At 44.7% G+C, this 27,058-nt stretch overlaps 1 protein-coding gene across 1 annotated transcript in view; it reads right to left on the reverse strand.

The window, feature by feature from the left end:
* The window catches only part of RFTN1 (raftlin, lipid raft linker 1), a 190,853-nt gene that overhangs the window by 149,078 nt on the left and 14,717 nt on the right, over positions 1-27,058 (reverse strand). The window contains exon 2 of the mRNA XM_026496954.4: positions 24,414-24,566. Within this exon, the coding sequence (XP_026352739.2) occupies positions 24,414-24,558 (145 nt within the window). The 5' untranslated portion in view covers positions 24,559-24,566. The remainder of the gene's footprint in view (positions 1-24,413; positions 24,567-27,058) is intronic.

Raw genomic sequence — 27,058 nt, forward strand, 5'->3', positions numbered from 1 at the left:
GGAAGAAGCAGGCTCCCCACTGAGCAGGGAGCCTGAGGTGGGACTCCATCCCAAGACTCCAGGATCATGATCTGAACAGAAGGCAGACGCTTAACCGACTGAGCCACCCAGGCTCCTCCCTCCCAGCAGTGTTCGTATCTGTACAATGGGTATAATCATAATACAAACTTCATTGAGTATTATGAGGATTAAATGAGTTAGTGTAAGAGAAGGGTTTTGAACAGTGCCTGGCATGTAGTAAACGCCCCATGAGCCAGCTGTGGTTGTTGTGACTATTAAGTATTTCAGAGTAGGAGCATTATTATTATGAAGCAGTTCACAAGAGCAAGAGTTGCCATCAGCAGCCAGCTGCAAGGCTATTACACTGATCCAGGCAGGACAAACCCGGGTCATAGGATGAAGAACACAAGCCAACGCTGAGAGGCACTGTGAAGGCAGATGCACAGTGTTCAACAAAAGCCTGGCCCGGGAGGCAAGAGAACTGGAGAGGCAAAGCTCCAGCAAAGTGGCAGAACAGGGTCCCTGGAGGGAAACAGGGAGAAGACCATTGCTCGGGACAGACATCTGAGTCTGAAGCCTCTCTGAGTTTTCCAGGGAGGAAGACCTTAGGCCTGGCAGATGTTTGCTCACCTTGAACATGAAGCTTATTCTTTTCCCTCCTCCCACATTAACACTGGCTGGACACAGAACCAAGGCCAGCTCCATAAAAAGATAGGACAATGAGTCACAGAAAATACACCCCCAAGGACTCTTTCTGTTGACACAAAGACATTTCCTGAAGGTCTGCTCAGTCCCAGGCACTCCAGATACGTTATCTCATTTCACCCTGACAATGACCCCGTGTTGCTGTGGGCAGAGAAAGGTTAAGTAACTTGCTCAAGATCACGGGGTTAGCAAGAAGCAGAGTGAAATCTGAACCTTGATCTATCAGAGACTCTAAACCATGCCCTCTCCACTGCACCCCAGTGCCTGCCCCCCAGTAATGATCAGTTTATCAGTGTCAGCAGGAGAACCTCAGGTATATTGTCAATGGCATTGATGTGGAAAAGAAACTTCCTTTGTTCAATGCCTAAGCCAAGCCACATGAGCAGAGAGGTAGATGGGAAGGGACAGAAAGGAAAAAAGAGGACCAAGTTACAGACCCAGAAACTTCTATTCAGTCACTACTAACAAACTCAAGAGATGTGGTCCCCTGGTACTTTCATTGTCCATCTATAAAATAGGGATGTTAATATTTGTCTTTCCAGCCCTACTTCTGTATGGCTGAGGAAGCTCCTACCAGATTGACTCACCTGCAGATGACAACTATAGGCTCGGAACAAAAACCAAAACAAAACTATCTGAGGGCACTGGAGAGTGAGCCAAGGCAAGCAGACACTGGAAGGGAGTCATCACTTAGAAGAAAGGTACTATATTCATTAATTTTATGTATGGTCTCTGCCTAAGAGCAAGTCCTAGTGTGTACCAGAGAAGAAGGTAAACTCTGAAAGAAACCCACATTCTTACTGGCTTGGAGAAACAGAATCCAGGGTGACTTTAGCTGCTGGAAAATGAGGGGGAGTCTCAGAAAAGAGACAGTCAGAGATGAGGTGCCTCAAATTCTACGTCTAAACTCTGTCCGTATCTCTGGCTGACTCCTGAACCATGCATGCAGAAAGTACGCTCCAAACAGTCAGGCTGAGATTGAGCCACCCAAGAGATGCAGTTTGCAATGAGAGTCAAATCAAGTAAGCTACCTGCTAACACAACCAAACAAAAATCAACACTCACCGAAGGAATATAACAGAACCCAGAGTCTCCACAACATGACAGGCATAATGTCCAGGATATCATCTAAAAATCATTCCAAAATGTGATCTAAAATAGGACTCATTCTCAAGAAAAATAGCAATCAATGAAGACCAATCCCAAGTTGACTTGGAAGTAGGAATTAACAGTCAAGGATTTTAAAGTGACTTTTATAACTACACTCAATATCTGTCTAACCTACCTCACAGAGCTATTTAAAGCTAAAATATGGTGAGGTGAGCAAAAAGTGCTTTGAAAAGTTTTACATTGCTACACCTACAAAATAAAAATACAGGTGCTTCCCACTTTTCTCGTCTATTCCTACAAAACACACAATAAAGCAAACTGTTTAAATATGCATCATCTTTCTTCTAGGAACAAGTTATATTCAAGAACTAAATTTCTGATCAAAATCCTGCTTTTAAATAATTCACATAGTCTAATAATAATGTGTTGTTATAAATTAAGGTCTATGACACCCATATAACATAAATCATTTTAAAAAACAAAATTAAGCCACATGTCATAGCCTATTTTATGCAGAGGGAGGGGACAGTATGTATATAAGGTACCATCGTGGGCTTGGATGTCAGAAAGCTTAGACTCAAATCCCAGCCTCATGACACAAAAGCTGTGTCTCCTTCAGTGAGTCACCTAGATGCTTTGCACCTCAGTTTCCTATTGGAAAATGTCAATAATAACAGTACCTGCCTCACAGGACTGGTGAGAGAAGTCACATTCAAGGCCAATGTGGGGACCTGGGACAGGGTAAAGCGCTGAATACACAGGAGGTGAGAGAGGGGAGGTGGCTGCATCAGCATCGCTCCAGTGGCCAGTTACAGAACTGGGAGTGGAGCACAGACCCGACCCTCTATTTTAAGTCACTTCATCAAGGTTCTTTCGTTAGGCACAAATGCAGTGTAAATTGGTTATTCCACACTCCTAAAGTCTTACAAAATGAGCAAAATGCATAAAAAGCACAACTCTGCCATCTCACAAATTTGATCAACACATTTTCTAAAAATTAGAGTATGTTATTTTCAAACTTTTTTTGATTCCTTTGAATTTGAAATGTCTTAAGATGTGGTTTAGAAAGGCACCATTCTTTTTTAAAGGTGACCCTGAGAAATTTACAGGAATGCCTTATTTGTTTTCCAATCATTTTCATCGGCGCCCACACAGAGCCTCAGAATTCGCTGGACACACCCACCAACAGCATCTTTATACAAGGATCTCTGCAGCTACAGAAGATGGTGTGTGGGGGGAGGACCAAGCACCTCCTGCTCATGCTTCTTGTATTTACGTCTGTCTTTTCTGTCCCTTTTCATCTCCCTGAGAGCTGACACAGCATTAAGGAATTTAAGCCAAAAAAAAAAACAAAAAACAAAGAAACTGCCTAGGATTTGAGGAGGGAAGGTCACATTTTTTTCCCCTGAATGACATAAGAAGTGTTATAACTTTATGAACTTTGGGATTTTGTCTTTAAAAAAAACAAAACAAAAACAAAAAACAAACAAAAAAAAAAAACAGGCATTGGGATGCAGAGCCACCAAGAGAGAGAGATCATGTGTCTTTCCCCACACTGCCCTCCTCCTTCCTGGGACTGATGACAAGATTTGAGAAATGAGATATGGAATTCATTAAACACTGGATATCATAAAAGCAATGAAGATCATCTACACAGGTAGCTACAAACCCCAGGCCTCATTTAGTGAGGAGAAGAAATTAGAACCTTAAAAAATGTCTCAGAACAAGAACCCAATCAAACAACTGAGGCCAGAAAGAGAAGGGAGAACATGGAAAAGTCCAGAGGTTACAGCTTCTGACAGATGTACACAGGAGGACTGGCCAGGAGGCATCCCTGAGGAGTCATCTGGAGTATTCTGGAATTACCGGGAACACCCGGCCTGACTTAGGTGTGGAACCTCAGCAAGGCAGAGACCATTCTGTTATGTTTCCAATTTCAGGAGAACACAATTTCCTGTTTAAAAGAGGCAGACTTTGTCTCAACACATAATGACCTTCACAGACCTTTAGTCAGTCCTCTAATTACACAGGAGAGGACATCTGAGGTTGAACTAATTAACACAATGTTAAATGATGAAAAGCTGAGGAACGTGACCAATTCGAGGTCATGGTGAGACAAGGAGTCGCCAAAAAATCTAGATTCTTCCAGGGGCTGGCGCCACCAGGTTGGCCCTGGGCAAGCTCTTTCTCCATCAATGGCCTCAGTTTCCTCATCTGCACAGGGTCACTCCTGGGTGGGGTGACCTCAGAGGCTCCTCTCTCTTCTACATGCTACTCAGAAATCACTGCTGGCCATAAATATCCTCATTGCTAACACCCAGTTCCCATCCTGGTGAGTGCATTGCACACATGCACGCGTGCACACACACACACACACACACACACAAATAATATTTTTGGAATACGATTACCCTGTCTATACCTTTAGCTCAGCCCGTTCAACACTGTTAGCTAGAAGAACCTACCTCAGCACCAAAACAGGACAAGATGCCATGACACCAGGTCACTGGGGGTTCTGCAAGGCACCAAATTTCCACAAATTGATCGTCTTCTTATCCTACCTATAGATAAACCCTGTAAGACTCAGAGTTCCTTATTATCAAAACAATTAAAAAAGAGCCACAAAAGCACTTTGCATTCTCTTGCAAGCCCTCTATTAATATGAAGCACTACTATTTTCCCCAACATAAGCCGGCTTCTACCTCTGACCGGGAGCTTTTCCTCAAGTCTCTCCACTTTTCTCTATCCTGCCTTGTCCTCATCCGGGGTCACCCTGGGCCTCAGGACTGCCCTCACCCTTGTGAACACTGCCGTTTCCTCAGCCAATGCCTGTGGTCCTCAGGGCCCAGGCTGTGCCACATTCCACACTGTTCTATCTTACAGTTACCCACTCAGGGCAGGGAACCACTGTCTATCAACATCCTCGCAGTGGACAGGACCTTGCAGAAAGATCAATTAAGACAAACAACCTCATTTTGCAGATGAGGGAATGAAGGTCCAAAGAATCATTTAAATCATTCCTGTCTTAGGCAGTAAATTCTCTCAAGCCCTCATGGACACAAGTCTAATGTGACTCTTTCTTGCATCGGATATCATAAAAATAGCTACCATTTACCGAGTCTTATCTATGGGCCTACCCAATGCCATATCTGATGATTTCATTCAATTCCAACAACCCAGGAAATACACTGCCATTTTACAGATAAGAAACTGAGACCCAGAGATGCTAAGTAACTTACTCAAGGTCACAAAGTGAATGAGACAGGTCTCCCACCATGTCTGCAGGCCTTACCCCAGATCTGCACCCCACCAAAGCTCATGCTTTCAATCATTCAACCAGTGCAATTCCCTGATGTGCAGGGGGATGGGCTGATAATTAGCTGTGGACTAATTAGTTAATGCTGCTGCTATTCTCCCTCCTCTCTCCAAGACAAACACAGGCTAGGCTGATCCTGGGCCATGAGAAAGATGCCAGCACACCCCCAGGAAGCCAGCCATGATGATGAGTGATGCTGGGAGCAATGGACTGGACATCTTTGGGCATCTGATGGCCACTTTAAAGCACTCAAGGAGAGATGGCCAAAAAAATAGGCATCCATCCAATGCAATTTTTAAACTACTGATTCACCATGAAATGCAGAGTTGAAGTTGAAAGAGCCTTAGCCACCATCATATTTGGAAAAATCTGTATATTATTAGACAAAAAAAAAAAAAAAAGCACCAATTACTGGCCCAACATTCCCTGTGGAGCCAGGTAAGAGACAACATCCTGACAAGTTGGAGTTCACTCTTTCAGGATGAGGTTCTGCCACAGCCAGAATACACAGTTCTAGCAATCAAGGGGTAGAAGAAGGAATGCCTCTTCTTCCTAATAGACAGATTTTTTTGTTTCCTGACCTTGGATCCATTGGTTTGGAGGTCTTCGTTCTCAAGGAAGGAATACTTCTACCAGACAACACAGCAATGGTTTCATTGAACTGGCAGGTGAGACAGCCCCTCGGCCATTTTGTATTAGGAATGCCACAGAATCAAAAGGCTAAGAAAGTGGTTACTGTACTGGCTGGGGTGAGTAATCCTGATTTCCAAGGGGAAATTGGATTGTTCTCATAATACGGAACCCAGGGCAGTCTCTGGAGTGCCTCTTAATACTTCCATGTCCAAGAGTAAATATTAATGGAAAACCTCAACAGGAGTTGAGGGCCACTAAGGATTTAGATTTCTAGATTATTCCACCAAGTGATGAATTCCAACCAGGTGAAGTGTTGGCTGAGAGCAAAAGCTAAGTCCCAACAGTCCAGGCATCCAAGCTGGGCAACACCGCAGCCTCTTCCAGCTCCAGCAATCCCATATAAACACTCTGTAACCTACAGACTGAACTAAAAACATCACTCATGTCACCCAGAGAAGGACACTATGCCAGTTGGAACTTTGTGCCTCCTCTTCTTGGGGAAAGAGCAAGAGCACTGTACGAAGAGCAGTCACATCTTCTTAGGCAGAAATAAAGTTGTTGTGTTGTTCTGTTGAGTTAAAAACGTGCAAAAAGCTGTTTAGATGCGGGAAATCTGAAGGGGTGGACTGTGCTGATCATTCAGTTACTGTCATGCAGGTCCATCCACCCTTCTAGACTCCCATCTGCGTTGTGAGCCAGGACTCTGAAAATGGCATTCCTCCTTGTCTTTCAGGTTCCTATTAGGTTCTGCCGGTGGGTGCTCCAGATGGACATTAGATGGCAGGAGAGGGAAGAAGGGGCCTCTTTCTCTTTGTGCCACTTCCTCCAGGTGGTAGCAGTTGATTCCATCCTCCAGCACCTTTCATAACTCCCAGAAGCAGACCCGTGTAGCTCAGTGGTAGATGCTGAGGATAGAGCCGTTAATGAGATAGAAACAGCTTCTATCCTCAAAGTGTTTAAAATTCAGCAAGGGAGAAGACACTGAACAAATAAGGAATTGTGATCAATGTTGTGAAGATGTGCAGGTTCCTCTGAGAGCACGTCATAAAAGAATAACGGCCATGGGACGGTTACATTTTGGGACTTCGGGCTATTGGCACAAATACATAAGGATAATGGCACCAAATCACATCCAGAGGATCAACTCAGACTGTCGTCCGCCTGAAGTCAACACACCTTTAAAGAAGGCTGGTGTGCACGTCCAAGGTTTTTTGTTTTTTTTTTTCACGTCCAAGAATTTTTAAATTCTTTTGCATTACAGAGTTTTTACACTCATCATTCATTCATTCAGACATGCAACAAGCACCCTTAGCATTAAGGCTCTGAGGGCTTAGCAATGAACAAGGTAAAGTCATGCCCTCTTGCAGCTTACATTATGGTTGGGGGACACCCTAAATAACAACAAAACAATAAAACAGATTCAGATGATGACAAGTTCCATGAAGAAAATAAAGCAGGGAGTGAAGTTTAAAAGTGAATGGGGCAAGGGGACCCTGTTTTAGGCAGAGTCTTAAGAGAAGGCCTCTCTGAGAAGGTGGCATTTAAGCAGAGACCAGATGGGCAGAAGGGATGAACCAGGAGATGTGGGAGCAGAGCCTTCCATGCAGAGAGGCTCCATAATGCCATCAGAGAGAACCCTCTAGTCACGTGACATCAGAGGTACTTGAGCAATGCCATTGCGGAAGGAGACCCTTCATCTTGGGCAGAGAGCTCTTCACTTGTTTCCAGCGAATTCTACAAGTGAGACATAACTCAGTGGTTGAGTTCACGTCCCCAGTCTGGCATGTGGTTATTTTTCTTTATTTTCAATTTACATTGCAAGCTGGAGAGAAATGAATTACATCCCCCTGGGTTTCTCTGTTCCGTACAATTAAGAAAAGCTATTTCTTAGTCACAAGGCGGATGACGACACCAAGACTTCCCATTTTCTCTCTGCAGGGAGGCTATCATCACTCAATATTAATTGATCCTACTTTTCATCCATAAAGCAAGGGTTGAAACAAATTTTTGGCCACAAAAACAGCAACTATTACACTATTAAGGTAAATTATTAATGGGTCTCCATTAAAGTACACTCTTGTTCACATGGTATCAGCTGCCTCAATTCTTATGGTGTTTCCTTAATGGGGAAAAAATGAGTAAATTATTATATTCCTTCCTGATTCTGGATAAATCGCTGGTGCCTAACTTCTTTAAGGTTGCCAGGGATTCTCCACCATTTCATCACAACTAGGAACACACAGAAAGGGTGTAATATATCTTGGGTTCCCAGCAGGAGAGTATGTCAATCGGATGCAATTTTATTTTCCTGCTAGAGAGCAGACAAAGTGAAAACAGCAAGACACAAGAAACTCAAAAATCGAGGAGAGCCAGTACCATTTATATGCATCTTTTTCTTTCCCCAGACAAAAAATTGATGTTAATTTTTAGAGTATGTGTCTGGATTAGAGGGACCTAATGAAGGGAAGGAAGGGGGGGTGGGAGGAAGGAAGGAAAGAAGGGAGGGAGGGAGGAAGAGACGGAGGAAAAGGAAGAAAAGAAGAGAAAAAGAGAAAAAAAAAGAAAGGAGAAAAAAATAACTTAGCTGCATCTTCAAGTAACGAGCCCACAGTGAACTGGGGACATTTGGGAAGAGCCGAACGTCATTACTACTGACAGGGGTGACCAGATGCTGGCATCCAGTAAAGAACAATTCTCAAATTTAAGAGAGGCCTTTTGATGCCCATCTCTTCCAGCTCCTTCTTGGTCATTTATTTATCTAAGTGCTAAGGCTTTGTGGAAGGGTATCCACAGGGCATTTACATTTTTCATCAATATGTTTAAATGTCACAAATCTCGACTTTCACAATTGGAAGGCAGGCTTAGCAATTTACATCCAAGCTGATGAATAACTGTGGTTGAAGCAGAAGGCTTTTTTGAAACATATAATTTAGTCTTGAGAAGAGATATGCTCTGCTTATGGGTCTATGGCATGAAATTAGAGAGAGGCTACCGACATGGCTCAGGGCATCAAAAAAAGGGCAAAGATGCAAAAATGAACAGTAATCATTTGCTTCCAGACTAAGGAACCTGTGCCTCGAACCCCCAGGTGCTGTGTGTTGGCTGCCCCTTCCTCTGGAAAAATGCCCTCAGCTAAATGGGAGCCACCTGGTCTGGGAGTCTAAGGGGCGTGAGAGCACAAAAGCCACCAACGTTACCCCTTCTTTCTATTCACTGTGGCAGAAAACAGTGGATACTGTCAATTAAAACCCATTTCCACCTCCCTTAAATTAATCTTCCTGGACTATAGAGTCTCAAAGCCAAAACTACATTTCCTATTTATAGATGAGGAAACTGAGGCATGGAGAGTTTGACTTTCCCACAGTCACACAGCTAATAAGTGGCAGAATTTGAAGTCTAGCTCAAGAGTCTGTGCTCTCAACCACTCCACAATCCGGCCTATCTCAGAGGAATAAAGCTTATAACATAAACTGCCTGTATGAGTTATATAACAATGTCTAACAAATTACCCACAGACTTAGTGGCTTAAAAAACAAACATTTATTACCTCACAGTTTCTGTGAGTCAGGAATCCAGGTGAAGTTTTGCTGGGTGTCTCTGGCTCAAGGCTTATCATGAAGTGGCATCAGGGCATCATTCAGGGCTGAAGGGATCTCAAGGCTCCACTGGGGGTAGGACTTACATACAAGCTCATGCACACACATGTTGGCGGGACTCGGGTCCTCCAGGGCTGCTGGACAAGGGCCCCGTTTCTCACTGGCTATTAGCAAGTGGCTTCCCTAAGGTCTTCACCATGTGCGTCTCTCCATTGGGCTAACAACATGGCATCTGGCTTCACCCAGAGGGAGTGAGAAAGACAGAGCAAGAGAGAGTCCAAGATAGAAGCCACCCTCTTTTTATAACCTAATCTCAGAAGTGACATCCTATTACTTTTATGATATCATACTAGAAAAAAGTCACTAGGTCCTTCTACACTCAAGGGAAGGGGATTACACAAGGGCGTGAACACCAAGAGGGTCACTGGAGGCCATCTTAGAGGATGCCTACCATGCTGCTTAATATCATGGCACATTAATAATAACAATAAGCATAAAATTGATAATAATAATAACATAAAAGTTAAGTTTAAAGTTGTTTCTACCTCAGTTAACTTGGCTCTCAACTCATATTCCTCCCAGTTTGAACAACAAAACCTTCGTTCCCTCCTCTCTCTGGGGCACTAGCCCCATCACCTGCCTTAAGCCACATCTGACTTCTCACTTTATAAAAGCAAAGAAAGTAAAGGGTATTAGGAGAAAAGACAGTTCTTTCTTGGATTTTAGTTATTTTGGTCTAATCCATTTATATGAAGTCCACAGTAAGTACTGCCAAGTAGAAATAAGAATAAGTTTTTGTTTTAATTTACAGTTTCCAAATTCACAAGAAACAGTGGTAAGAAAAGGAGCAGATGGGCCACCAGTTTGGGGGATAAAGCAAGGCAATCCTGAAAGCCCTCTCAATTCCCTTCTCCCTGTTCTTAGTCCTGGTCCTGGCATTAACTCGGCCCAGGCTGTTGGAAGAAGCAGCAAGAACTTCTCCTTCACAAGGTTATCATACCCTGGCCAAGCAGACCATTGGTAACCAAGAAAGCCGTAACGGACTGCAGTCCAGGGCATCCTGGATGCGTCTATTAAGTCCCCCAAAGCTCAGCTGTGGGCATGAGCAGCCCAGACAGGTCCGTCAGCCCCACAAAGCTGGCCTGATTGAGGCACTAACCCAGGGGTTTTCCAAGCTGCAGTCAGTGGGCCCAGGGATCAGACTTCAGATCTGATTTCCAGGGCCTTCCTGTGCCCACCAAACAGCAGACAAATTTCCAGCCATGCAGAACCCACCAAGTCAAAGATAAATCATGGTAAGTCAAGGCAGATGCTTTTCCAAGATAACACACAGACTCTATTAAGGCTGTGCCCACACTGGACTGGTTTCCAGACAGAGGAAAAGGGCTAAGACATTAATAATGGAGAACTGGATGGGATGTTTTAGACACTGGTTGCTACACTGAGGGACCCTGCCTGACAAAGAGCAGGTAATCAATAAATATCCAATGAATTGATTTTACTGAATAAGCCTGTCAGACAAGACTGCTTTCTCCGTTAAGGAAAGTCCATCTGACCAAGTGTGCCAGCTCCCTTAGGAACATATTACCAGTCTTGGATCAAAAGCAACATTCGCGCCACACTGTACCATGCTGTGTTCATGCTTGCTAAGCAACTCTGAATAGACACCTGGGATGCCCAACTGAAATAATCCCCTTCCTCTTTCGAGAAGAAGGCTGTCACACTAATGTATCCTCCTCCTAACAAATCCTACGTATGCACCTGAGAAGTATGCTTATGCAACAGAATGGGAAAACATCTTAGCTGCTGGTAAGCTTTGCAGTACCCATCACCTATATAATTTTTATTTCCCAGGAGATCTGACCTGTAGAAACATTCAGAAGTGAGGAAAAGACTTTAAAGATATAATGACAGTGACATGCAACTTAAAGCCAGAATCCTCTGCTTTTTCACACCAGAACTGCTTTTGAAAAAATTTCCTAGACAAAATTCAACAAGCCTCCTTTCTTTGAAGCATCAGTGAAATCTGGTCAAAGTGTTGGAGAAAGCCTCTTTATAAAAATTCTTTGAAGCAATATCGCTAGTAACAATAATTATGAGAATACGTACAACATTCACTTGTTTTCTGTTCCATTTTAGCCAAATTAGATAAAAATTATTCCCACTACGACAGCACTGCCTTTATGAATTCCGCAGAAAAATAATTTGGTTTTGCTTCGACAGATAACAGTCCTCACCAAGAAATGTCATTTTACTGAAGGCAGCCTTAAGTCGCTGAAATTCACTGCTTGCACACAGACCCACAGACACACACACACACACACACACACACACACACACAAACCTGAGCCTATTCTCAAACAACACTGAGTGCTGTTTCTTGGTCTGGCTTCGGAGTAGCTGGGAAAAGAGCAGGAAGAATTTTTACATTAAGAAAGGAATGCAAAGAATGCCTTCCTTCCTCTTTAATCTAATCTTATTACCTCCATTAGTGAATATTTAACAATAACATTAATACTAATAGACTTGCTTGCATTATCAAAAGCAAAAACAATACAGAAGATGTATAGAGTCGCTTTGCTCGGAAAAGCTTAAAGCCATGTCATGCATATTATCTCATTTATCTTTAAAAATCCCCGCAAACTCTGTAAAAGCATATCTATCTGCAGTCAGACATGTTTTATGGGAACCGATTTCCTTACCACTCTGCATCTTCTGTATAAAAACAGGGTCTGTTTTTAGCACACCTCCCCAACCAGAACCTCAACTCATAACTCATGCCACGGACTTCCTTTCATGAGCCTTTAAAAAAAAAAAAAAACAAAAAGAACTAACTCTTGACAATTACAGAAACTGAAACAAAAATGAAACACGGGTAGGAAATTAAATAAGTTCACAGCACCCAACAATTGCTGTTGCCCAAACTGAAATTAAATAAATATACACACACGGCTCTCCACGAAAACTCTGCTACACAATTTATTAATGAATGGAGAAAGGAAACAGAAGCTGAAAGTGGGTCAGGAGAAACTGTTTAATCTAATAGCCTGGAAATTATACTGGGAGGAACAGATGGTTTCACAGAAGTCGATGCTACCTAGAGCAGCAAGGAGCGATTTTCTAGGAAAGAAAAATGTTTCCCTACCCTACTGCACGTACTATTTTCAGCAAAGGAGGAGTCTATATTCAGCACAGGATAACCTCTGGGCTTGGCATAGTGACAAAACTGGGACTAAGTGGCAGCCCTCCACACGTACCCAAGTTCAGACTTGGCCTTCCAAATCTGAGCTAGAGGTCAAATAGCCCTATTTGAAAACCAGCAGCAAATGGAAGCCAACACTATACCCTAGTGGGTTATTCACCACATTCGTGATCTTGGCAAATAAGAGCGTGGTTCCCAACCCCGTGATGGACAGTGTGATCTTCCCATGGCTTCTGAGCCCCAGACTCTGAGGGACCTGGGCAGCAGCAAGATACACAGGCCATTTGGAGTCAGAAGACTAAAGCTCAAGCTGTGGCCTGCATGACCACCCTGTGACGGAGCCCTCCCATCTATACAACAGATTAGAACGTAACACCCAGTTGCTGTTTTCATCCCCATTACCTCATTCACCAAAACATATAGGTAAGTTTTCCCCAGAGCAGGGCTCAGTCAAAGGGAAGGCGGCACAATGGGGCCTTTGAAAGACAGGTTAGCCAACACTGTTGACAAGCAAAGAATTTGAAGAAGGCGAGTTTGAGTTCTGATTCTAGCCCTATCATGTATTTGCTGTGTGACCATAGGCATCTTGGGTGACCTCTCTGAGCCCTGTTTACTCATCCATAAAATCAGGATCCTATGAGGATTAATTTGCACAGAGCACGGTGTGTAGCTCATTAGCTGGCCTTACTGTTGCTATTGTTACCAATAATAATAATAACAATAATAATAATAATAATACCATCGTCATCCAAGTGCATTGCTCCTGTCACAATCTCATCATCTGCAGTGGAACCTCAGTGAGCCGAGAGAGGGCACAGGCGCAGAACAGCCTTTCTGCCATTAAGATTAAGGGCTGCAGCCTGAGGACCCTCCCTCAGGGATGAGCTTAAGGCTTAGGGGATGTAAAAAGCCATCACCCCCAACTCAGACCTGGGGATTTCCTGCCTTATGCTGTAACATCAAGGGCCGCTTTGGGCCTTCCTTCTATCCCATCCCCCACCCCTCCTTCATGGCTTCTGACATTTTGCTTCAAGCTTGGTTGGTTGGTTTGTTTGTTTGTTTGTTTGTTTTACCCGAAAAAGAAAAAATGCCATCAACATCAATGACTTTATGTTCAATTCTGCTGAAAAGCTGCAAATATTATAGATGAATTTGTTATGTTCTAAAGCTGCAGGTATCATATTTAGAGAGAGGTAATAAAGACCTAATTAAGGATGGCAAAACAAACACTTCAGGGTACTTGAGGCTCCATCTAAAGGAACCCCATGACGAAACCCACTTTAAACCAAGAATCCTCCTGTAATGCAAATAACCACCCCATCCCCCTATTCTTTTCCTTGCTTTCCATACCTTCCTGTGTCAAGCTTCCCTGTAAAGGGGGACTCACACCTGTAGCCCCCCCCCCCCCCCGCCGCCGCCGCCAAGTGTCACTCCTAGCCCACTCCCTGATCCACCCCAGACTCAAGCTCATCCATTCACACCTGTTCTAGGTTTTCGACTCCAGCTCATTTGTACAGCGCCTGGTCTGGCTGGCAAGGGCAAGGCAAAGGAACAGAAAAGGGGTACAGAGAACAGAGGTGGTGGAGGCCTAATTAAGGCAAGGGCTTCCCGAAAAGAGCCCGGGAAGAGGCTGACCCACATTACTGGTAGGGCCCAACCACAGCCTACAGACCTTCTAAGGTGGCATGATTAGACCAAGTGTGATGAGCCATGTCACCGAAAATAAAAGTCTATCTAGATATTGGGGATATAACCGGGCCCCCAATATGCCCGGTGTGTGTTGCCCAGAGCCACAGTTCTGACTGTCCTGCAAGCCAGGCTACACCCTCTGGCCCTCGATGAGCAGGAAGGGCTCACTAGCCAAGGCCTCTGAGCCAAGAAGGAGCTGTCTGCAGACCCCAGCCCACTGGCTACAAACCCATTGGCCAGCGAGAAACTGCTCCCTAAACCCACCTCTCATTCCTCTTCCTTCTGCTGTGCCCAGCAACCGCCTTGCAAACATTCATTCCCATTGACACAGCCTCTCATCCTCGAATCCAACCTTCCCTCTTGTGTCCTCTACTGCCCCCCTCTGCAGTGGCTGGTCAGCCCCCAGGGCTGGGCTTTCAGGGAAGACAGCCTGGAGGAGGTGAAGGAGAGAAAGGGCCCAGACTTGGAGTGTGCTGGAGGAGGGGCATCACTCCATATGGGGAGCAGTACACGCAGAGGCAGAGGGGCAAGAATGCGTGGGTCCATCTCAGAAACAGCGAGTAGGTTCCTAGAACGGCTGTCAGGAGATGGGGGTAAGAATGGATAAAAGGGAGCCAGTCTGAGAAGCACTGGCTTTTCCAATGGATAACCATTTAAGGTGTTAGGGTGTGCTGAGGAAGTGGTGTATCCACTAGGGACAGCTGGGTTGCAGTTACCACTGAGATGCAGAGAACTCAGGTAAGAAGGAGGTTTTTGGCTGCCAGGGGGAATTCACTGCCCATGGCCTAACGTGGTGGTTTTCAGTGTGGTCCCCATAGCAGCAACAGCAAGCAGAAGCATTCCCTGGGAACTTGCTAGAAATGCAAAATCTTGGGCCCCACCCCCAAATTTCAGAATGACAAATTCTAGGGGTAGGGGCTCGGCCACCTGTGTCCTTGCAAGCCCACCAGGTGATTCTGGTGTTGCTAAAGTTCGAGAACAACTGTTCATTCCAGGGCTTCCTACACCATGTCACACAATCGCTCAGCACTCTGGAGAAAGAAACCAGACATCGCAGACGTAGAGGCAACCTGCAGGAGATTCAGAAAGTCCCAAGGCTGAGGGGAAACAAAATCTTAGCACGTGTGACCCACCTGAAGGTAACCAGTTGGGGTGCCCACATAACACCAACCACCTAGCACTTTACAAATGCCCACTCACTTGTTCTCAACCACAGCTGTGCGCGGGCATCACCTATAGTTTCAAATGATACTGACACCTGGGTCTCTTCCCCAAGATGGACTGAATTGGTCTGGGGTGTAGGGTGGGCACGGGAATTTTTAAAGCAAAGTTTGAGAATCAATCATCTTGTCCACTAGTACTACTTTTGTCTTAATGAGTATGGCCTGTCCTTCCAAATATATCATAAGCTACTTCAAGGAAATAAATTATGAGTAGGTCATAATATATAGTGAGGTATGTAAGGATTTATTGACTTTATTTTATGCTTGAAAAATCATACCTTTTTTATTCTGCCATCACGACTCAGATAAAAGAAATCTGCACTCCCCCTGGTCTTTGGAGGCTCTCTAAATGTGGACTCCAGCATCCCCTGGGAACTTGTTACAAATGCAGGTTCCCTGGCCTTGCCCCAGACCTAATGAATCAGCAACTCTGGGGCCTGAGATTCTGGGATGTGAAGGCCCTCTAGGTGATTCTGATTCACCCTCAAGTTGGAGAACTATGACTTTAAGGAAATGATATGTCCTAAAGGCTCTCAGTCTTTCTCTGAAGGTTAACATTATTTTTGGATGATATCTTAGACCTTACTTATCACCTCCCTTGATGACCCGTGAAATCTGACAGGCTAACAGTGCCAGGATTTATAACTAGCCATTAGGCACCCAACAGCCCCCAAACACTTGAATCTGTTAATTTTTAGGCCTTAATGTAAATTACGATCCATCCCTTAGTCTTTTTCCTTGTTGTGGAACAAGATTAAAAGGACAACTTAAATAGACAAAGATTATTAGCTGCTTCTGTAGTTGCAGAGAGGGTTAAGGTTACCCAGACTGGCAGTTAAATAAAAACCGGACCCTAAAACGACTCACTGCACAATCTGCATGTTTTGAATACTGAATGTCATCCTGTGATATTATCATGACCACCCCAAATTTATATACAGAGCTGAAGGCTAAAATGCTGGCAGCCAAAATCCAAGTATGAGCCTGGTCAGCACAATGTTGAAGAAAGAATCCCAAAGGTCAGCTCTTAAAGACCTCTTGGACAGGAAAACCGCAAAGATGGGAATTTTTAAAATGTGGCAATGTGAACTAATCCTAGAAATTGCAATGCGTGTCACGGGAATGCTTTATTAGCAAGAATTTAAGAGGAGAAACAGAAGATGAGCCCGAAGAAGATAGGCAATGGAGCAGGAGGCACTTGTCGACTATTCATGTTGAAGCCCTTTAATTTCGCTTCAAACCAGCCGGAGTGTGGGAGATTCGGGACCTTCGAGATGGGGGCTCCGCTGTGCTCCAAACACCCAGCACGCTGCTGGCCTACAGCAAGTGGCTTTTACAACCTCTTGAAACTCAAGATCTCAATTTATTCCTCTATACCACGTAGGTAACTATCTAGCTTCCGAGATCGTTGTTAGTTTTAAAACTGACGAATACAACACGAGGTGCTGAGTAAGTAGTAGGTCTCATTACGACACGTAAAAAATGAAACTACTCTCACGCATTGTTGTTGGAAATGTTCGATGGTGCAACTATTTTGGAAACCAGCAGTTCCCTATAAAGGTAAACATACATTTACCAAACAATCCAGCAATTCCACTCCTACTTATTTACCCAACTGAGATGAAAACATACGTCCACACAAGACTTGTTCACAAATGTTCATAGCAGCTTTTTTGATAACAGCCCCAAACTGGAAACAGCCCAAATGTTCAATTGGAGAATGATTTAAACCTACCATGGCACATCTAAACAATGGAATATTATGCAGAAGCAAAAGGGAATGGGCTCTTGATACATACGACAGCACAGATGAATTACAAAAGCATTACACTGAGTTAAAGAAATCAGACACAAAAGACTATACACTGTATGATCCCATTCCTGTTATTCTAAAAGAAGCAAAACTAATTTATGGTGGCAGAACACAGATGAGCAGTTGTCTGGAGCCTGGCCTAAGGAAAGGCTTGCAGGAATTTTCTGGGGTGACAGGAAAGTTCTCTATAGAGTATGGTTACATGGGCATTTATCGAAACTCATTAAACCATACAGTTAATATGGGTGTATTTCACTGCTCATAAGTTATACCTTAATACAGGTACGTAAACAAATGCTCTGAGACACCATTCAGTAGGTCTGACAGGTTGGCACTGGCTCTCTTTCATGTGCAGTAGAAAAATCCTGTGTGAACTGGGTGCTGGTACCTCTTACTACTTACTACCCACCAAGGCGATTTTCTCTTCTGAAACAAAAAAGAAAAAAAAAATACTGCCTCCTGTCTGACTCCCAGGGCTACTTGGATGTTGGAGTGAATGTGTCATTTGAAAATGCTTTAACGTGAATCTGAGCATCCTGCGGGCAGGTGCCCAGCCCACCACCCACTCCTCCAGTCCCCACTCTCCCTTACCTGCCGGTCAGTCCCCGGGACCACCTCCTAATCTCTCTTGACCCCCCACCCTCTCCTCTTGTCCCCACTGCCACTCCCTCAGCAGAGGCCACTTCCACCCCTTGCCTGATGACTGCAGCCAAATGGTTTCTCCTTCCCCAGTTTTACCCCTTCTATTCTCTGTCATTGTAAACCCCGAGCTGGTTTTCCAGAATGTGAATTTGATCATGTCACTCACCCTCTTTCCGCCTTAAAAACCTTCATCATTCTTGAGAAAGCTAGACTCCTCAGTTCAAGACCAGATCTTTAGTCATCTGGCCTCCACTTAACTTCTCCCAGAGATCACACCCCAACCAAACCGAACTGCCTACAGCTTCCCATATGTGCAACGTTGTCTCCAGGTTCCGACCCTCCCATAGGTTGTCCTGAAAAGAGCATCACCCCCTCCACCCTCAATCTTCTGCCTGGCTAACTCCAAATACACCTACAGATCTCAAATCTTCCTCAACACACACACCCTTCCAATAAGACAGGGGGCTACCATGTCCCCTCTATCGCCATCACGCTAGCATCAAGTCCTACAATCTCCTGGTTCTTCATTTGTAAGAGATTTTAACCAATCTACACTAGTGGATTAGACCGATGCTATGGACTGAATGTGTCCCTTCAAAAGTCCAACCCCAGTGTGACTATCTGGAGTAAGAAATTAAGGTTAAATGAGGTCATAAGAGTGGGGTTTTAATCTGATAGGATTAATGTCCTTATAAGAAGAAACATGACAGGGATGCCTGGGTAGCTCAGTTGGTTAAGTGTCCACCTCTAGCTCAGGTCATGATCCCAGGGTCCTAGGATCGAGCCCCACGTCAGGCTCTCTGCTCATCAGGGAGCCTGCTTCTACCTCTCTCTCTGCCTGCCACTCTGCCCACTTATACATTCTCTCTCCCTCTGTGTCAAATAAAATAAATAAAATCTGAAACAAAATCTTAAAAAAAAAGAAGAGACATGAGAGAGCTCGCTCTCTGTCCCTCTCTCTCAGCCATGTGAGGACACAGCAAGAAGGCAGCCATCTGTAAGCCAGGAAGAGGGCTCTCACCAGGACCTCTGGTCTTTCAGCCTCCAGAATAGTGAGAAAATAAATGTCTGGGGTTTAAGCTGCCCAGTCTGGAGTATTTTGTTATGGCAGCAGGGCTAACTAAGGCAACTAGGAATATCTCCTGTGTGGTTCACCCATATGTCCTCAGGACACAACATCTGGCCTCTGGTCAACATTCAGTAAGTATCTGTGGAATCAATGACTTGTCATCTTACAGTCCCTACTGGACCCATGGGCAAACTTTCATAATAAAAATGGTCCACTATTCTGAATTAGAGATGCAGATTCAGACCTGGAACCAAGCTATCCTCCCTTGAAAAGAGACTAGAGCAGCACGGCCCCATAGAACTTACCATGATGTTGGACATGGTTTCTACCTGCACTGTCCAATATGGCAGCCACCAGCCACATGTGGCTGTTAAGCACCTGAAATGTGGCTAGTGTGACAGAGGAGTTGAATTTTTAATTTTAGTTAATTTTAATTATTACATTTAAACAGCCACATGGCTGGGGCTTCTGCACAGGACAGCAGAGGACTAGATGTTTTGAGCAAAATCAAGCCCCAGGCGCTAATCTCATTATGCAGGTCACTCCCTGTGCCAACTGTCCCCGACACCAAACATGCGTACAACTGATTCTCATGGAGCTGACGCAGGTAGCTTTCAAGCGGTATTAGAGGGGCCTGGCGCAGAGAAGCTGGCAAAACATATGTACAAAAGGGATAACGAGGCACGATTTTGCAGAGATTGTGGTGCTTTACGGGCCTCTATCTGTGATGAAACCCAGCAAAGGGCGGGTTCATCCCCTGGTGACCAGACTTAACTGAAAATTTAAGACCCCATCAAATCACTTGAAAGGGAGATTTTTGGCAGCGTATGTGCTTCACTTTGAGAATCCTGCTGCTTTTCACCTCAGCCAGCCCAACAAGTGAGGTTGCGTGTTCCAGTATCATCCACAGTAGCACTGAGCCCTAAGTAAGGGACAAACAGAACGGTGTAAATTCTGATTTTGACTCTTGTAAAAGTGCACATTCCCCTCCTGCCTAAGCCCCCGGGTGGAAGGGGCCCACACCCTTCCCCCAGCTCGTAATTGGTTAGTCAGATGAGCATCTTCTCCATGAGAAAGAAGCCTATCAAGCGCTACTTCAAAATCTTCTCTGGCCAGAACCATATGGAAGGGGAATTGTCTTATGCCCCTCTACATGCTAATACAAGTTTTCTAACAAGAACATTCTATCTGGTGGTAATGCCTATTTGTCTAGCACCTTGCCGTTTATGAGGCACAAGAGCTCAGGGGCCCAAGAGATCAAAGTTCAAATGCCACCCCAGTCACTTCCGAGCACTGCATCTTCAGAAAAGTTACTTAACCTCTCTGAGTGTTGGTTACCCATCTGCAGAAAAGGACTGCATGTACCCATATACCTCTCTGGGTTTCTGTGAGAACAGAACGATGTAAGGAGCCTCTCATTAGAGCCCAAACAGAAACGACCCAAATGTCCATCAACACGTGAATGGATAAACAAACTGTGGTACGCCCACACAAGAGAATACTACTCAGCCATAAAATAACGATGAACTACTACACACAAAACACCACAAACGGGGCATCTGGCGGCTCAGTAGGTTAAGCGTCTGCCTTCGGCTCAGGTCATGGGACCGGAGTCCGGTGATAGAGTCTCGCATCAGGCTCCCGGCTCAGCAATGAGTCTGCTTCTCCCTCTCCCTCTGCCCCTCCGTCCCACTCATGCTCTCACACATTCTCTCTCTCAAATAAATAAATAAAAATCTTAAAAAAAATTAAAACAACACAAATGAATCTCAAAATAACTAAGCTGAGTGGAAAAAGCCAGGCCAAAAAGAGTATTACCACATGAGTCCATTTATAGAAAATCCTAGAAAATAAAATCAGTAATGGAAAGCATATCATTGGTTGTCTGGGGACAGAGGGCTGGAAAAAAGGATTGATTACAAAGAAGCATGAAGAAATTTTGCGGAAGATGGAAATATTTTGCATCTTGATGAGGTCATGGTTTCATGGGTTTGAACACTTTAAATATATGCAGTATGATGTGCTTCAATTATATTTCCATGAAGTTGAAAAAGCTGGGAAGATATAATGTGCCATCACAGGACTGAGCACATAGTAGGCTCTCAACAAATGCTGGCTCCACTCTGGAGCCATAACAAATGATCCCTTTAGAACTTCTGGAAAAGAATTCTACAGGCTGCCAGGGAAGCGAGTCAGCATATGTAACACTTACTTTGGTGTACTAGAACCCAGTTACCTAGGACACGATCTTCTCAGCTAAAAAGTGTGAACAAGAAAGACGCACAGAAAGATAAGCAAGGCTTGATCTTTGCCCTGAGGAAACACAAACACGTTTAATGTATGATGTAATAAAAGTGTCATAAGGATGGTACTGACAAACGGCAGGCATGCAGCAGAGAGTAATGGCGATGGCATGGATGTCGGGAAGGGACAGTTGCCGGTGGGCGGGACTCTGGCAAGCAGTGAGGGGTGGAGCGGGCCCTGTGCCGAAGGAGTGGAAGCTGGGATGGGGGTGGGGGGCACCGCCCACTGTCCTCCAAGGTAGGGGAGGGTCCACAGAGGGCCAGGCTGAGCTGGGGAAGGCCCTGAGCACCAGGCGGACTCCGCTGCCTCAAGGGAACCAGCCAAGGGCCTGGCATGATCAGATTTGTGCCCTACACAAGTAGGTCCCAGCCAGAGGGCCGTCTGGCAATTTGTCAAGAGGCCTGCCGTTCATATCTTTCAACTCAGTAATTCCTGAGGAAATAATCAAAAATGCACACAAAGATTTATGGACAGCGCTGCTTATCACAGCATTATTTATAATAGCCCAAAGCCCGAAATAACTTAAATGTCCAATAAAAGAAGACCGTTAAATAAATTATGGTATGCTGAGTGATTAAATTATATAGAGCCATTAAATCATATTTTGAGAACATATGGAATGACAGGGTGCTGCCTCGCTATACAATGTTAAGCCGCAAAAAAGCAAGACACAAAAATATACATTAAGTATTCATTCGACAAATATTTATTGATTATCTACTATGTGCCAGGCACTGTTCTAAGTATTGAGGGTATAGTGGAGAGTAAAACAGATACTCATTAGAGGGATTCTACCTTCTAAGAAAAGAAGGCAGACCACAAATAAAAGCAACAAATAACAATAAGCAGAATGCACAGCATGTTTGATGATAGGAAGCATTATGGAGAAAATCAAGGGGGCAAAGGGATGGGGAGTCGGGGGGTCAGTAGAAATTTTAAGTAGGTGGTCAGGAAAGGTTTCACAGAGGAGGGCGGGTGGCTTAAGGGTTTGAGCCAAGGGTATATCTGGGAGGACTTCCAGTCAGAGGAAACAAGTAGTGCAAAGGCCCTGAGGGGGCCTGGAGGGTTTAAGAAACAATGGCAGCCCACACAGAGCAAACTTCCGGAGGAGGAGGATGGAGAGTAGCTGGTGCCAATCGGGGTGAGGGGAGACACGGGCTTTGAGAAGAAGAGTGCCATGATCTCGAGGTGCACGAGGGTAGAAGCAAGGAGATTTGTCCGGCGTTTTCCTAACTTTTTTATAATGCAGGTATGCTCATTTCATAATCAGAAAACCAAAGGTAATTCAATCAAAGAAAGCACAGTGCGGCAAAACAGTGTGGGTGCTCCGACCGGAGCACAGGGCAGCAGACAAACAAATCAGGAGGCGAGGGAGATAATAACTCAGGTGTCGTGATGGAACAGTGCATACATAGAGGGCACAGCTTGTGGAGGTCTCTGCGAGCAAAACCGCCTCTTCTTAATGATAAAGGAAATATAACCGTGATGCAAAAAAAATATATGTGTGTGTGTGTGTATATATATATATATGTATATATGTATATATATTTGTGAATGAGAGGAAAAGAATCCTCCCATATTTTCAGCTTCCTAAAAATCAGTATTGAACATGTGGGCATATTTCCTTGCGCTCTTTTTTCTTACACATGCTTTGGTTTTCTCCTTCATCATTCTACAAGGCCTAGACCATTGCAGGCACTGAAATGTTCACCGAACAAACAATGGATGACCAAATGCTCCTAATAATTTTGTGTAGAAATCTGCTCACATTACATGAGCTACGTTACAGCATTTTCAGAAGCAGTTTCAATAGGCTAGGGTGACACCATGGAAATCGTGGGCAAGGAGAAGGCATGGTCACAGATGACTAAGGTGTCAAGCCTCCTTAAGAGAACAGTGGTGACATTATTCACCAAGGGCACCAGCCGAAAGCCAACCTGATGAGGAAGATGCAGGGCTCAGTGTGGGGGATGTGCAGGGGTACAGAGAACGTCCCTGCAGAGACACCCAGCTGGCCATGTCTCCCAGGGCTCAAGAAGCAGCGGGAGGCTCAGTGCAGAGGTGGTCGCAGCAGGAACAGGAGTGGACGTAACACTAGCTGCCCCACTACGTGCCAGCATTGTGCTAAGAGCTCCTCAGACCCTTCCTCTTCTGGTCTCCACAGCTGCCCTGCGAGGCGGGTATTGACGTGCTCATTTGACAGAAACCCAGCCACTCCACAGCAGAGCCGGACTCAAACCCCCAAATCTGAGCGCTTTTCCCACAAACTCTCTTCTCTGTTAATAGGAGCTTAAAATAGACCCAGCAGCCCAGGGAGAAAGTGGCAAGACGCCCGAGTTGGTTAGCGTCCCTGTTTGTGTGCAACTTCTAGGGACTGCCCCTACACCGAAAGAATGATCTTTCCTCTTCTGAAGGCATATTTTTATATTTTCTTACTTATGATTATAGTCTGTTGAGGTTTTGTTGTTTTGTTTTCATGTGTGTGAGTCTTCTCTCGAACTAAGTGAGAGGCTCCAGGAAACCAGGACACCCTGCACGATTTCCCCACAGCAATAACCCAGCACTGTGCACACAGTCAGCGCTCAAGCAAATGCTCTGGGCCGGTCACCCCAGGGTCCCTGCGACACTGTTAGTGAGGTGACGTGGACACCCTGCAGCTCGGATGAGGCAAAGCCAAGCCCAGGTGGGCAAGCGCCCTCGAAAGACGCCAGACAACAGGCAGGTCAATGTTAATAGGAGATAAGGCAAACTTTCCTTCTGCACAGGGCTCGCCACAACACACCGTCTGCAGACTAGTTGGCCCATGGGCTAAACGCAGCCCACCCGCGTGTCTGTACTAGTTGACTCACACCTAGGTTTAACTTCTTACAATTTAAATTCGTTGCGATCTTTTAAAAAGTGAAAAGTTCCACATAAAAATCTGGATTTCTGCAAGCAGTACCTTTTCAAAGGCCCATCTTTTCCAGTTCCCCACAGCAACCCCCACACCCCCCTGCTCTGCCACCAGCCCTGCCCGGGGGTGGGGTGGTGGGCTGGGGTGGGAGGGGACCTCAGCCTCGGGGCTGGGTCTGAGCTCACGGGCCACCAGGAGCTTGGGCCATCCATACTCACCAGCACTCAGGGTCGTGAACTCCAGGAAGCGATATTCGTAGGACACATCTATCTTGGTTTCCACCTGAGGCCTCTTTAAAGTTGAATAGATATTTCCAGGCCGTTTGTCATCGTGTTTCTCTAACTTGTTCAATCCGCAACCCATTTCAGCAGCTGCCAGCAGAAACCAAAACAAGGACAAGGAGAGTGATTTTTTTTTCTGAGATTTTGTTTTTAAACAAAAGTATAACAGTATAAAAGACCCCGTATTTCCCTGAAGACTACATGAAGGACCTCAGCCTTTATGAAACCCAGTATATTTCAGTGTCTGACCTGAACACGGAGGAATCATGCTCAGGACCCAGGCTGGCTTCTCCTTCTGTGCGGACACCATTACCAGCTATCCCACACTTCTATAATGACACCAAAAGCGTACCTGTCTCCTATCTTTTTTCCCCCATCTGAGGAAAATAATACCTCAGAGCACCTCAGTTCCACTCTAATCTATAGCCGTGATTAAAAAAAATGAGATCTTAAAAGCAATATGGTACATTATGGTGTCAGCCCATCTGAAAAGAAAAAACAAAACAAGAGACATGTCACTTTTGCTGTGGTTGCTAAGAGAGAATAATAAGTTGTTGGTACAATTTCCTAGCTCCAACAGTAATTATTTAGATGGGAATTTATATTCATAAAACATCTCTAAAAGTAGATGGTGGTATTTTTACAGGCCTCATCTAAAAGTCCCCCTTTTATTCTTTTTGAGACCAGACCACAGGAAGTAATAGTATGCTTCCACGCTCTTAGAGAGTCATTTTAGACCAAAATGAAGACTGGCTGAACACTAATAGCAGGGCCAGAGAAATTGGAAGCAGAAATCCACGTGTATTAGAGCGAAGATCTGTGGCGACAGTTTGAAAGAAAAATGGAGAAATGTTAGGATAATGTGCACATTAGGGTGGGCTCAGCTCCCAGCCTTTCGAGGGATTGAAAACAATGAAGGTTCTCTGTTTATTTAGGCAGAATGAACATTCGTGAAATGACTTTTTATCCACTCCCCAGACTTCAGCAGAAGATATTTTCCTTTTGTGCACAGAGCATGACCAATACTTCCCCCTTCTCTGGGGTACCAGAGCTGCCATCAGACCATATTTCACAAAAATATGAACTGGCCAAGAATATCACAAACAGAAACGTGGTGACCGCTTCCTTTTAGAGATAAGAATTTCCTTTTGCTTAATCCATTCACAAGGTACCCAGCTTCCTAAGGCAAACTGGCAAGCTCCAGAAAAACAAAACGAACCTCAAAAAAGCAGTACGTGGGGTGGGGGTGGGGGAGTGGAAGAGGGCGGTGTCGTGACAACCAGGCTATCCTTTTCAGTAATTAAAAAAAGTCTGGAAGGATGGATGAGAACAGGAAGGCTTACTTATGCCTTAATAAGGGAACATTAGTGTCCAAAGGGCCGGGGCAGACATGATTTATGTGCAATCTGCATGAACTGATTACTTGTAAAATACTCTGTAGTTCTGCAGATAGAAGGGCTGATATATACAGAAGCTGCATATTTAACTACTAAAAAGCAAGCTGAGTGGCATCTGCTGAGGCTAAGCAGAAGAGAAGTGGGCAGGAAGGCTCCCGTGTACTGGGGAACAGGTGACCTGGCAAGATGAACACTGTTACCACCAGAACAGAACTGGAAATAACCCAGAGGCTCACCAAGTAAGTCACTAACACACCTACCTCCCTAAGAAAGACTAAGTGTTTGGGGCCCTCAAAAAGAGAAACCTCCCCCTCAAAAATCCTCCCCTTCTTGTTATCCTAGTAGGTAAATTCTAGCATCAGAGATTCGTTCCTTTGAAATCACAATCGCTCTCTCTCTCAGGATCTCCTCTGAAACCACAAATATCTTTAAGGGAAGGGCAACGAGCAAAGCTTATGGTAGACACTAACACTTTAGTATGATGTAATATCTTCTATAAAGGACGGGTTCCCTGACAATCGAGAAAAAAGAGGAGAGGATTATCAGGATGAGCCAAAAGACTCAGAAAAAATTAAGGAGGTGGAAGGAGGTGGGGGATGGCGTGCCAAGACACATGAGAAAAATTCTTCCAAATTACAACTTGGAGTTTAACGTTTGTCAGATTGTCCCAAACTTGAGGTCTCTGCCCAAGTTCACCCCGAAGGGCACTGTGCTTATCTCACAGGACATGACAAGGTTCTAGGTAAACCATGCATGTGATCTGACACAGAAAAGATAAACACTACCAGCCAACAGCAAAACTATACTATCAGAGACTCCTCAAGGTCTCAAACTTAGAGATTCATTTCTTTGGAATACACGCAACCCTGGTTAAGCAACTGCTTTTATAGCACGACTCTCTCTCTGGGAAGGCAGACATATGAAGCAGCTGTGAGCCAATAAAACCTCAGCATGAATTTGTTCCTCTTACCCTTTTGTATTGAGGCCCTACCTTATTCACTCCCTGCATGCCTGTGTTCCTTTTAGTTCCTTCTTGCATTTTTCTACCAACCCCCACCCCTGTCAAAATAGTAAAGATTTTCATATCATTCTAAAAATACATATTACAGTCCCTACTCCTCAAACAAGAAAGATCTAGCTTACAAAAGGGGGGGAAGTAAGATAGAACAGTGCCTAATATTGCTG

This window comes from Ursus arctos, unplaced genomic scaffold (genome assembly GCF_023065955.2).
Source record: "Ursus arctos isolate Adak ecotype North America unplaced genomic scaffold, UrsArc2.0 scaffold_20, whole genome shotgun sequence".
In the NCBI taxonomy this organism is placed as follows: domain Eukaryota; kingdom Metazoa; phylum Chordata; class Mammalia; order Carnivora; family Ursidae; genus Ursus; species Ursus arctos.